We start from the raw sequence: 13,339 nt of genomic DNA, 5'->3' as shown, positions 1-13,339 counted from the left end.
ATGTTTGGACAACTGGTGGGCTAACTTTCTGGTTTTGGACATTTCAAGAGAAGAAATTTGGGCAGAATTCTGTGGAGAGCCTTGGGAATCTGAAAGAAAAAATTGGCAACTGGAGATCAGAGCCATTGTGGGCCGCCCCCCCCCCCCCTTTTTGGAGGCAGTCACCAGGATGGGTTTGAACCAGGGGATTTTCTTGCTGTTGGTTCTGGGATGAGATGGTGGGCGGCGGTAGCTCAGTCTCCACATCTCCCCAGTCTGGATTTGCATCCCTAGGGACCCATTTTTATTTGGGAGGAGTTCCCCCCTCTCTGAAGGAGAAGATCCTTTTCCCAGGATCCTCTGAGGATCCCTCTCCCTCAAATTGGAAGATCTGTACCTCCTCCTCAAACTGAGTCTGTTTGGGTCTTTTGTTTCTCCTACCCCCCCTCTGCTCCTTAGGAGGCAGGCTTTCAGGGGCAAGAGATTTTGTTTCCGGTTCCTGGGTTTCCAGGGGCTGTTTACAAGTGAGGAAGGAAGCTTCCTCCAAGGCTTTACACCCCCCTTCCCTTTGTGCCTCCTCCCTGGGAACCGGTGAGTTATCGGGGTGCTGCCCCCGTCATTGTTCTGGAGCACCAGGTCCAGAGTTGGGTGCGTTCTGCGCCGGCATGCCGATCTGAGGGTTCTGCTGAGCCCTCAGTATGTGACCCAGATCCCGCGCCATGTTTTGAACCTGGCGCTCTAACTGGGAAACCCGCTCAGGCTGTTACGGGGCCCTGTTTTCTCCCCTGGGCTGATCCCGGGAAGGGTAGCTATCCCTTCTTTGGTAGTACCCCTGGTTGGGAAGATTTGGATACCCCTCCACCCTTGGCCTCCCCTCTCCCGGATTCGGTTGTCTGGGCTCAGGGAATTGGGGAAAGAAGGGTGGAGGATTTTGGGGCTGGAAATTGGGTGGATACCTGGGGAAAAAGTTCTGCCCAGGATTTGGAGAATTTCTGCCCTCCTGTGGGAAGTTGGGAGGGAAGTTCCCTGGGTTAGGTGCTTGGCTGGATCCCCCCCTTGGGCTGGAGGAGTCCACACATAACCCAGGATGGGTCGACTTCCCTTGTAACGGGGGCTTACATAATCAGGAGAGCGAGGGACCCCATTTGTGGGGCTGGCTCCCTGTCTGTGACTGGCCCGAGGACCTTCTGGGCCTAGCATTATTAGGTGCAGGTAGGTTTTTAGGCCCCCCCATCTCCAACTCTAAAACGGGGGTGACCTTTACCTCTGCCACCTTGGCAGCAGCAGTGGTGTTGTTGACTTTGGGGTTTTTGGGCGCATTATTTTTAAATTCTATTGGCTTCTGCACCTCATAGATCCGGGTCGCCTGTTCAATGACCCAGTCTAAAGATCTTTTCTCGTGAAAATCCCTCACAAGCTGGATCATTATGTATTTGGGCAAGGCATGGAAAAACGTATTAATAAATTCTCTGCTATCCGTGCGCACCCTTCTTGTGGTCTGTGCAAAAGCACACTTTAATCCTGCACAAATTCGTGTGGGGCCTGATCCTCCCCACATTGTAAATTGTAGGCTGCCTTGCGAGCCTCTTGAGGATTTCTATGAGTAGAAAAATGTTTCAAGATGGCCGCCTTATAGGTGGACCATCTTAAATGATTTTGGTCCTCCAGCCCTGCAAAGAAACTGGAGTATTCCGGGGAGAAGGTGCACTTTACATATTGATTACAGCTTTGGCTGTCCTTCAAATGGAAAGTCTCCATCATTTGCTCAAACAACTCTAAGTGCTCCCAAACAGAATACTTGGCGTTCTTATGATAAGGCGTGATGATGCTCCTGATTGCCTTAATCTGCTTTAAGGGGTCCTTAAGCAAGGCCCTTTTTGTCTTATTGGCCCTTTTGGTCCGGGTAACCCTGGTCCATTCATCTTCTGACTCAGAGGCACTGCTCCCAGAGGTTCCCGTCTGTTCTTCCAGGTTTTCCCGGATTCTGCGAGCCTGGGAATGGCTGGCAGAATGTGGGGACCTGGTCTCCTGTGTCCTGCACCGCTCAGAGGAGTCTTCAGATCCCTCCTTGCTGCCAGGATTTGATGGGTACCCCCACCCCCCACTGACCTAACTGTGCAGAGATTTTCAGGATGCCCTTAATAATAATTTGGCATTTATATAGCGCTACGAACCCTTAGGTATCTGAGCGCTGCTTATTATTTATTACCCACGGTGTGTGGTGCTCATTTATCGACCTCGGAAGGATGAAACGCTGAGTTTGGCGCTGCCGGGATTCGAACCTGCGTTCGCAGGCTCTGCACTGATGTCAAAGCGAGCGCTCTACTCGCTGTGCCACTTGACCGGCCTTAATGGGCCTACTCTCCTGGGGTTCCCCATCAAATTGCACTGTGCTTGGGTGCCCATACCCGGATGCCCGCCCCTCCATTCCTGGGTGGTACTGGCCTATGAGCCCCATGCTTCTGGCTGGATAGTAATCTGCCATCCCTGTGGCCCTGTGCTCATGTGCGCCAGGGGACATGGGGGTGGCAGAGGCCAGGGACTGAGAGATATAAAGGCCTCTGGTACTAGGGCTCCTGGGGTTATGCTCAGGAGTTTCTCTTTCCCAGCGAACCTCATCTCGATCCACCCCTGCTCCCTGTTGCAATGCAAGAGCCTGCGCCTTCAGTTCCTCAGTTAAGGCCTTACTAGACTCTATCAGTCTCTCCTGCATCGCTACCTGTTGTTGGAGTCTATCATTGTGCTGGCAGAGAGCCTCATTCTCTCTCTGTGCCTCCTGATTGGTGGTCTCTTTCCTGACTAAGAGCCTGCATTTGTGCCGCCAGGTCGTCCCTCTGCCTTTGAAAGGCACCAGCTTTCTGGCGTTCTTCATCAAACTCTGCCTGGGTATCCAGGTCTTTCAAAATCAGCTTGTTGCTCTCTGCCTTCACTCTATCTAGATGACTTTGCAGGGTGGCTACCTGCTCCGTGCATGCCCTGTTAAAGTCTAATTGTTGCTCCAGCTTTTTCTGGCTCTGCAGTAGGGAGTCCAAACCTTCTTGGTACACCTTCTGCAAGGCCAGAAATCTGGTATCCTGGTCAGCCTTTTCCTGTTGCAGGATGTCCATATCCCTCTTTATTTTAATGATGTGCTGTCTACTCTCATTTTCTGACTCCTGGCTCCCCTGCAGCCTCTGCTCAGAAGAGACCAGGTCAGATTGGACCTTCTCTAACGCCATCTGTCGCTTATTCGCCAGATCTTGGCTTTCAGTACATTTATCCTGCATGTCTCCCATATATAGGTACAGGTATGCGGCTATCCTAACCATCTTGTCTTGTTCATCCTTAGCTTTAGGAGCCATGTATAGTTCACTCAGGGCCACATGTAGGGGACCCTGATCTCCCCATATATCTGACCCCGTTTCAGTGACCTGTTGCGTGATGGCCTGCAACCAGACCATGCGGTCCTGGTGAGTCCACTCACCTCTCACAAATAACTTATGTAAGAAGTGCTCTTTGGCTATTTTCATGTCTACTAAGGTCGTCATTCTAGAGATTGGTCTCTGTCCTGACTTACAGAAGTTTGTATTTTATTTTTGCAAAACAGACCTTTTCCTTAGAGCGTTCCTTTGAGGAGTGCTTTACAGCGTAACACAGCGTGGTGATCCGACCGGATATGTGTATCTGGTCAGCTGGCACGCTGTATTAATCTGCACAAATGGTAGATCTAACCCAAACGTCCAGCTCGAGCCCCAAATTTGTAAGAGGATTCAATTCAACACTACAGCTAAGTCAATGCCTAGTCTGGGATACTGAATGGAAACCCTTATTGATATATCTTTATGTCCAGTTCATGCGTTCTGGATGACTACCCCTATATAACACCCCTCTCTTGGAATCCCCCTGGCCCCACTGAGCCAAGAAGTAGTTCTGTTTTGCAAGTTTAAAAGGTTTATTTGATAATTTAAACAATAGATATATATATCACACTTTATAATAATTTAATAATTGAATATCACACTGAATCTGAGCAGTAATCAATAATGGATAGTCTGGCACTAGCACACTTGTGAATAGGAACAGAAGAATAAGGTGGTAGAGAATGCTTTATATAAGTTCAGATGGATGTAATGTTGAATGAAAATGCAATACAGAAAATACTCAATATGATTTCAACAAAACAATGTAATCACTTTTCTTTGGCAATCCCCTCCCCCCTTTATGCAATGCAAGGAAATGCAAGGAAAGCACACAGTTCTCAGAAATGCAATCAAATGTATTTCAGTTCACCCCAGCAAGCTTAGACTACAGAAGTTTGAAACACAGGCCCCAAAATGCTTTTGTATGTGATAGCAATATATTGGAAATTGTGCTAAAATGATTTTAATTCCCTCTGGAGGTTCAGGGTGACTGGTATCTAGTTAATATTAGTCCAGGCTCACTCTAGCAATGATTCAGGGATGGTTCTTAAGAGGCAAACGAAATTTTAGCAAGGAAAGCAAGAACTGCTGTTTTCACACGTGGAGAAATTTGCAAATCGCGGCAAATTCGCGAGTGCGTTTTTCGCGATTGCGGCAAAAGTATCGGGGGTAGGAATGCGGTTCTAGGTTCGTAGGAAAGCCAAGATTCCCAGCTTTCAGAGGAAAGTTACTGCAAATCTCTAAGACAAACGGTCACGGAGATATGAGCGATATGGTAAAGGTCGTTTTTCAGATTTTAAATGTTAAAGTTCAAAAAGACAATTGACAGCTAGCAACTAGAAATGACAGGTAACAGCTTTGCAAATGACAGGTGACAGGAGGCAGTTCTGGTTAGATTAAAATAGATTGAATTATATTATTTTAACTAAGAGATTGGTTCTGCACCGTTCTGCTAGGTACTCGCAATATATTTAGAAATAGGCCTCGCCACGGATCTGGTCAGGTTTTCGGACTGTACTCCGGTCTGGTCTCGGCACTTCACAGTGATCTGGGTCAGCTCTCTGGTTCTGCTAACAGTGGTCTGGGTCAGCTCTGCTCTCTCTCTGGGTACAGCACTGCTTCTGGATCTTTCTGCACAGCTTTCTCTGGACCCAGCGCTGATCTGCACGCTGTTAGGTTTGCTGGATGCTGAGGCCCACTGAGAAGAGTTCTCAGTTTGTGGGTTTAGGCCCTTGCTTTGAGTTCTGAATCAAGTTCTTTGGAGTTTGTGTTGAATCTAGTATCTTCTGGATGTTGTGTGGTCCGGCAGAGCGCGTTGCAGCAACTGGAATTGAATGTCCCTATCTGTCCTGACTGTCTGCTTTTATGTGTTTTGAAAATGGGTGTGTGTGCAGCATCACTAGGCTCTACCCCTCTCCACTTGTCATTGGCCACTTCATTCTCTTCCCCTTGATTGGGGGAATGAAATGAAGTGTCATCATGATGAGGTCTGTTTATGATACAGAGAACCCACCCCTGTCAAATTACACACAATCTATATTTTGACCCAAAAGACATATTTGCAGAGGTACACATTTGTTTAAAATTACATGCACCCATCACATATCACAGGAGGTATACCCTGTCCAAATCTGCTCTTCCTGGGAGCTTGCATTTAGAATTGGCAACATATTTCACTTTTTAACTGGTTTCGTAATATCGGACATTACCCCAAATTTATACACATGTGCGCAAGGAGTATGGACATTACTTGATGAAGTGTCAGATTTTTAACATGCATACATTTTAAGTAATACCCTCTTAACTGCTAGCTTCCCCCCAGATTATGCCACCGGTTCTAAAAACCTCTTAAAATGTGGGCAGAAAAATCACAAGAATATGGTATCATTTAAATAATTATGACAAGTCCGTACTATGAGTTATTCATCTTTTTTCTAAAACCATATTCTGGCTACTGGGGTGTGTCTTTTCAGGTCAAATGGTACAGAAACCAGTCTTTCCACTTTCTTCAAGCTCAGCCTCTGTCTTCAGTTTCTCCCCCTCCCAGTTTCTGCCAAGAGGAAGCCATTTTTATTACCCCTGAAATAAACCATCTGCCTGGGCCCTGGAAGGCCCATTGTTCAAGAGGAAGCCATTTATGGCCACTTCCATAAACCCTCTGCCTGGGTCCTATGTTTAGCCTCTGGCAGTCCCTTGGTAATCCAATCAGAGAAGTGTCATATCCGTTTTGGTGGGAGCAGCAAAAGGGCAGCTAGGCCTGGGAACATAGCTGTTGTGCAAGTCTCATCTCCTGTCGGGGGTAGCTGGTGGGCAGAATTCAGTTCCTTAAGCCAGGCCCCAGCTAATGTCACTTTTAGTTACCCAGTTTTCTGCATTCAAATAAAATGAACCATTTTTACATATGCAGCTAGAATGCTGATTCTAAGTTTAAAACTATGACATTTAAACAATTGCAACCTATGTGACACTCAAAAGTAGGTCACTAATTTCTTTTAAACATTTAGATTTTTAGTGGCTTTCAGTCCAAATTTACTTAAACTGCTGAAATCCACAACTCAGCCAGTCTTGTTATAAACCTTCAAGTCACTTCAGAATATAACTTTAGATTGTATCCACCTCTCAGTAAGTCTTTCTTTGGCCTGCCTTGGGTTCATTTATTCAGTTTTACACAAAAAAGAAAAAAGTCTGGTGTTGTTTTAAACCGCCGGCTTTCTGATAGTGGTGAGTACTGGTAATGCACCCATTTTTGGGATTTAAGAAAATGAATTCCCCACAATTCTAGGTTGCTTTTGGCAATCAGCATTGCCGTTCCCAATGGTTTCAGACTACTGTGTGGGTAGTCCAATGGTGGTTTTAGGCAGTGCCCTTCTGTGCCCATAACATCGGCAAAAATGAGTGGCAGCCTATTCTTCATGCATTTCCCTGTGCATTTTCTGGGAAGCTCTGGCCGTCATGATGTTTTCAATGCCAGTACTGCACAGTTTTGAGGTAGGGCTCGGATGCATGGATAAAAACATCCCACAGTATCTGTTTTTCCTTTGCTCAGCACTTTCCCCTTCCTCCCATCCATGCATTTTTCCCTTCCCCTCTCCCATGCACTTGCGCGTTCTCAATGTCACTGGGCCTAGTAAGATCGTTGCTTTTGTTCTCCCTTGTTCCCCTCCCTTGCCTTGTCGCGCTCCGAAACACTTGTGACTGTATCATTTCTACACTGGCACTTTGTACCCACGATACTGAGGAATGACAGTTCATAGAAGGATATTTGTTGCTGATTACTTTCCTGAATCGTACTGTAAGGGTGCAGAAGGAGGAGACTGGTGCAAAGGTGACATCGTGATTGCTATATACCTTTCAATATCACAGAAAATAAAGAGAAAACCTAACTTTCCCTATCTCTGAGGGATTTTCCTACCTGAACTAAAATACTAATAGGGTTCTCAGAATGACCTTAGAGCCCACCGTCCTGTTTCAAAAGTCCCCATCTCTGTCCCTTATACTTATAACTAATCTAAAGGTTGCATCAATGTTCTTGGTCCAGGAGAATGACTCCCTTCTCCTGGGCTGTTTGGCACAGTTCTGGTTGCACTCCCTTCCACTGTTCTCATTACTTCACAAACAAAAGGACTGCCAATCTTATAACACTCTGTATATGAAAGCTCACTGTTTCTTCAATCCAGAGGGAATGACTCCCTTCCCCTGGATCACTTGTTCCCAACACAGTACTTGTCTTTCCAGGGGACTGAATTCCTTCCTCTGGCCTCATTGTTCCATGTTCAAGTCTCTCAATTGTCAAGAGAGTAACTGCCTTCTCCAGACTGTGGCTTTTCTGTAACCTGTGTGGGGTGAGAGGGAGGGTGGATGACTCCCTTCCCTGGGCTTCTTGGCTTTTCCTTGTGGGTATCACTACAAGGAGAATGACTCCCTCCTACTGGTATCTTGGTTTCACAATCACTTTTACCCTCAGTGATACTCAGGGGGAATTACCCCCTTCCCCTGATGATCCTTCTTTCACTGCTTTCCTTCTTTCTCGACAGTTATATACAAGTATGATCCTTGACTCAGGTTTCCCCAGTATAGCCCACTTGCTTGCCAAGTACAGCCACAAGGTAGATTACTTGTATCTTTCTCCTTGTTTGGGTGCGGGTCCCAGACCCGTATTTCTCTGTCCTTGTACTTTGGCAAACTTGGTCCATGCTCCTGGGAAGTATTGCCTTGAAGAAGATGACTTGTACTTTCCTCTTTATTTGGGTGCAGGTCTCAGACCGTATTTCTCCGCTTTGGTAATTCGGAGGACTTGGTTAACTTTCCTGCTAAGTACTACCACAGGGAAGATGACTTGCCTCTGGTAACTGTTAGGGTCCCAAACACTTCTTCTCTGGTTGTTGCAGTTCCCCTTGCCCCTCTTATAGTTCTCGTGTGCCACCTTAGCACCTCTCTGCCTCTCCAGTGAGCATGTAGCTGCCTGCTTGCTACTAGGCCGTGAAGGAGCTGCCGCCGCTCACCTGGTGACTGTCCCTGTACCCCTCTGGCTTTGCTGTACCACCCATTACCTTACTTCAGGTCTCGGTACCTTGCCGGGGCTTCCTGGTGCTGGACTCGCCACTCTGCTTCACCGGGCTCTCATCGGCAGTGTCTGCGGTCGTCCTCTCATCGGCGGTGTCTGCAGTCGTCTGACACCACCTGTTCTCGGGCTGCTCAGCTTCCCTTCTTCTGAGCGTTCGCAGCTCTGCTCCTGCTAAGCCCCTCAGGAAGGCCCGTGGCTACCCACATGCATGCTCCATTCTGCATTGTTTCCCGGACAGGATACTAATCTCCTGTGCTGGAGATTCCTTGCACCTGATGCCTCCTTCGGCTGGATTCGACAAAAGGTCTTGTCCTTTGTCAACCTTTATGCTTTGTTACAAGCCTATTCTTCTGTTTCCCGGGTGTGATCTTCATTGCTTCGCAGGGCCAACTTGTCTCAGTCCTAGATCATCTTGGGTCTGGCATCTTTTTCATCCCAGTACTTCCCTTACAATAGTCTCTACAAGGTACTGAGTTCCCAGAGGAAGAGAAAAGAGAGAGTGAAGATGTGTGGTTGCGGTTTGATGTCCCGGGCCATACTCTAGGTGGTCGTCCCTGTCCCCAGAGGAGCAGTCTCTCCCGATGAGAACTTCCTGCTGTGCACCCCCCTCCACGGGGATTGTTGGGTAGCAGCCTCACCACCATGGCCACGCAGGAAGGGGCTCCCCCCTTTGGGAGAGGTGATGACATTTAAGGATTTGTCACAGTACGTTGAGTATAACTCCCATTTGAACTTTCTGTGTCACATATTAACACCCTGTTGAGTATTCAACACTTTCATGACTGGTAACTTTGTCTCCTTAGGACGTTGCTATGAGTCGGCAGAGAAGATTGGAGACCGATGGCCTACATGTTCAGTTTGTGGGCGATGAAGATGTTTTGGAACATATCGTCGAGAAGCAAGAGGTTATTGGTGTGTTGAGGGGATTTTGTTTTTTAAACTATTGCTTTGATTGGTGGTGCTATTCTAACTACTTTTTTTCAAGTTAAATTCCTTGAGTTTTAATGAGCCAATACAACAGCCCCCTCATCCCAACTGTCAAAAAGGCTTTTCCCAAAAAAAAACTGCTTGCATGAGGGTATACAGAGACCTTTCACAAATTGTAACAATATAACTTGTTAATGGCTTCCAAGACAAATGAGAATGTAGGAGCTCATAATGCCCCATCCCATGATGGACACAGTTTATCAGCAACCAAAGAATGATAGACCTCTTTTATTAAGCAGATGCAGGATTTTGTAAGGGTATGCAGTTTAAGTGGCAGCTACTAAAGGCAGTGCATAGGTCCCTGCTCCTGCCACACCAACAGTGTATATTGCTATCATGTATTCGGCTTACACAAGACCTGAAAACACTACATTATATTTTGGGGCATACTTCTATCCCTAGAACAATTCATATTCGTATCCCTAAATTCTGGACTTTATTCTTGTATTCAATCAGCCACATTATATAATATTTCTCATGTTTTTCAATGTATATGTAACTTTTTTAGCAACTGGACCCGTTTAATTACTATCTTTAAAATGTAAGCCTTCCCACCCCCAATTAACATGTTGGTCGGGTGTGTATAGTATAAGAATTGAGATTTGGGGCATTGTGTCAAGTGAGCAAAGCCCCATTTTTCCTGTTTGAACATGTTTATATATTCCTCATGATTCCAGCATTTACATGAATACGGAATTGAACATTGGTGTTGCTTATATTAATGACTGGAACCTTTAGACTGGGGAATGAGCTGCACTTTGAGGTGACTATTGTCAGAGTTTTGGGATCATAAGCCAACTGAATGTTGAATCATGTGAAGGTTTTTATTAGCTTGGGCTGTCGCTGCATCAGGCCTACCTTGTCGGGGTCCTGGATCTGCGTATGCACTGGCTGAACCACCAGCAAGCCCGTTGTTTCTAGCCACTCGCCATTCTTGACTACCCAGTTATGTCTCACTCCACCTAGCTCTGAAAGGAGACAACACTGCACCAAATCACTGTAGCAAGCAACATTTATTACAAGATACTGCAAGAACATAGTTGTCTGACTGAGATGCCTGGCTCTCTGCCCGCCACATCTATGCATGATCTAGTTAAATAGAAATATTCTAATCAGACCCACCCTTTATCCTGACTTTGATTGGTCCTCACAACCACTCGTCCTTTACTTCCAACGCACAATTGGTCCATATCGATACACAGGTCCTAAAAACAAAAAGTAAAAAAAAATGTGTGCGTGGGGGTTCTTCATAACATACAATAGGAAGTTATGTGACCTGAAGTGAACATATCCTAGGCGGAAATATGCACATTTCATTGAATTGGTCTTTTCCAATCAAAGGTGCACAGAACAAATAAGCATTTGCCTTTCAGAAGATTAATCTTAAACGGCCGGAAAAGAAATGTCCTTGTAATGTTCCCGGCAAAGTGTAAAAGGTGCGATCCATTTAAACCTAAGAATCTATATCTAAATGTTGTCTGCAATAGCAAAAGTCCAAAATAAGAAATGTTCCGTCATGATCGTATTTTCCATGTGGTCTTATGGGTGTTTGGCCTTGGAGAATGGCGGCCTGGGTTAAAACGCCAACTTTGGCCGAACAAACTAAACCATTAGTTTAATTTAAAAAATGGAATGGATGCAGTCCATCGGTGTGTCCCCTCGCTATGTGCCTTGATCGATAGCCTACAAAGCAGTGGAGTGGCTGGCTCGAAAATCCATCCATCACTTAACCTGCTTACTCTAAAAAGCAGTCACAGGAATATCCTATCCTAGGACAATTGGGTCTTCTCCAGAGGCCACAGGAGAAGATGCTGACTAGTGGCATGACCCTACTGCTTGTGTGTGCTATCCACCCCATTTCAAAGGGCAAAGTGTCTGCTCCATGTCGCAGCTCCTGGCCCTCTCCCTCTGGGTACTAACAAAGTAACCCTTCCGCCACAGAGTGAGTAAACATCACAGAGCTCGATCTCTGACAAAAGGCTTCTATGAAGTACCTTCGTGTAGCTTCTGGGGGTATTGTAGAACAGAGATGGGAGAGGGTTCCTTTTTGGAGTGATTTGGGGGTGGAACAGGAGCGTCGCCAGCTATGGGCCGCCTTGAATGAAAGGAGGTATGGAAAACCGGTTTCAGCTGGAGCTGCCACCCCCCCCCCCCATCTCTGGTGCAAGAGAGGTGGAAGACTTGTTTGGCTGCCCTCGTCAGGACTTACTGTGCTCAGCTGTTCCCATGCGACCTACTGGGATGATCACAATAGATGGTGTCACTCCATTGTACTGTAATATATACCTACATCTCTACATCTGAACTCAATTGCATACGTCTTTGCAATCCCATACAGTGCTCTGATGTATACTTGACACTGTTCCAGATCTAGCAAAACACTCCAGCTTCTAAGTTCTTTATGATATCTGCAATGAATAAACATTACACATTGTGAATATTCTTAGAGCCTGCCCAAATTTTGATTTATCAGTGGTATTAAAACATGCCTTTGTATTCTGTGTTCTTTGGTGGCCAGAAATGCTGTCGAACTATATACCCTTTTAATAGAGCGTTTGTACATTTCCGTTTAGCATACGTTTTTATAGAAATTTAGTTTTGAAGGCACCAAGTATTTTAACCCGAGTTTATAATGCTTGCGGACTAACCAATCTGAAAGAGCAGCTGTGCACTTTTTAAATCTCACCCGGGATAAACCAAAAATATAACGAGGGAATTTTACATTCATATTAGAACATGGGTGTAAAAATGGTCTCCAAATTGCTTGAATTCTTATCTGGATTACTGAAGTCTCTCTACCAATAGTGTATTTTGCTATATAGTAACATTTTCCGGCACTCTAAGGAAGACACTCCTCAGTTATTCATTGTTTGGCTCTTATAGATTTCAGTGTTTTTATACACCAAAGGTATGTGGCATAAGAACTTGGTTTCTGTTTGATTGTAGGCACGAGGTCTCGGAAGGACGAGAAGAAGACTGCAATCAATGTGAAGGCGTTTCTAAAGAAGGACCAGGAAAGCTCTGAAGGTGGAGAGGAGGATCTCTTGAAGGAGCAGGACTATGTGGATGTTTTGGGGACTGATGTTCAAGGTAACTGGTGGAGTATTTTATGGTTTAAATTGGATTCATGGATTCTTTTAAACCGTGTTTCCAACCCAACAAGCAGTGTAGCGCCTCTAGTTTAGTCTCATCTGTTGATCCGATGTTCTGGAAAACCCTCAGAAAGTGCCACTATTTCTTTGTTTCTAGGACCTCTACAACCTTTACTTCAATCAGTTGTATTTTGCTGCTGTTCCTTTTGAAACCCATGCACCTGCCAATACTTGCTCCAGAGTCCACACTGATCACCTGCACTTTTTCCTTGATTGATGGCAGTGAATGTTGTACTGCTCTTTCTGAAGAGATCAAACTCCAGGAAATTAGCCCTCCGGTTTGTGTTGCCTCTTCTAAAACCCTATGGACTGGAAGGAGTACACTCTAAGGTTCATCACTTTGAGGGACAGGCATTCCTGAAATGGGACTAGTGAACAGCTTTGCATTTGCCAGCTCCAAATGTATGTGTGCATGTTGCTCGTTGTACACTTGCACATTTCTGCCCCTCGCTCTGTGGAGCTGGCACTGCACCCCCTGAGACATCTTACCAGCATTAAAACATGTGACCTGTAGGTGCAGCACAGATCTCTACAGCTGGCACATTAATTACTAATCTATGTACAACTTTCTGCTGTCAGGCTGCAATTCGAATGAGAAGCTTCAATGGGTTTGTTTGTCCACTGCAAGTCTGCGTAAGTTGAAAGTCACACGATTCAATACTTGTAAATTGGAGACGTTTAATGCACCCAGGGCAGAGGTCTGTGTATAACCTGCACGTAGCAGGCTCTGTCCTAGCATGGCCTACTTGGCCATTCGC

The 13,339-nt window shown here is 45.8% G+C and overlaps 1 protein-coding gene across 2 annotated transcripts in view; it reads left to right on the top strand.

The window, feature by feature from the left end:
- ORC2 (origin recognition complex subunit 2) overlaps nt 1-13,339 on the top strand; it is a 369,154-nt gene that overhangs the window by 13,350 nt on the left and 342,465 nt on the right. For both annotated transcript variants that reach the window (XM_069615439.1, XM_069615438.1), the window contains exons 2-3: nt 9,246-9,354; nt 12,376-12,519. In XM_069615439.1, the coding sequence (XP_069471540.1) occupies nt 9,255-9,354; nt 12,376-12,519 (244 nt within the window). In that variant the 5' untranslated portion in view covers nt 9,246-9,254. The remainder of the gene's footprint in view (nt 1-9,245; nt 9,355-12,375; nt 12,520-13,339) is intronic.

This window comes from Ambystoma mexicanum, chromosome 9 (assembly GCF_040938575.1).
Source record: "Ambystoma mexicanum isolate Mex_15411 chromosome 9, UKY_AmexF1_1, whole genome shotgun sequence".
Lineage (NCBI taxonomy): Eukaryota > Metazoa > Chordata > Amphibia > Caudata > Ambystomatidae > Ambystoma > Ambystoma mexicanum.
The sequence above is the reverse complement of the archived record's forward strand: the minus strand, read 5'-3'. Positions and strand labels throughout refer to the sequence as shown.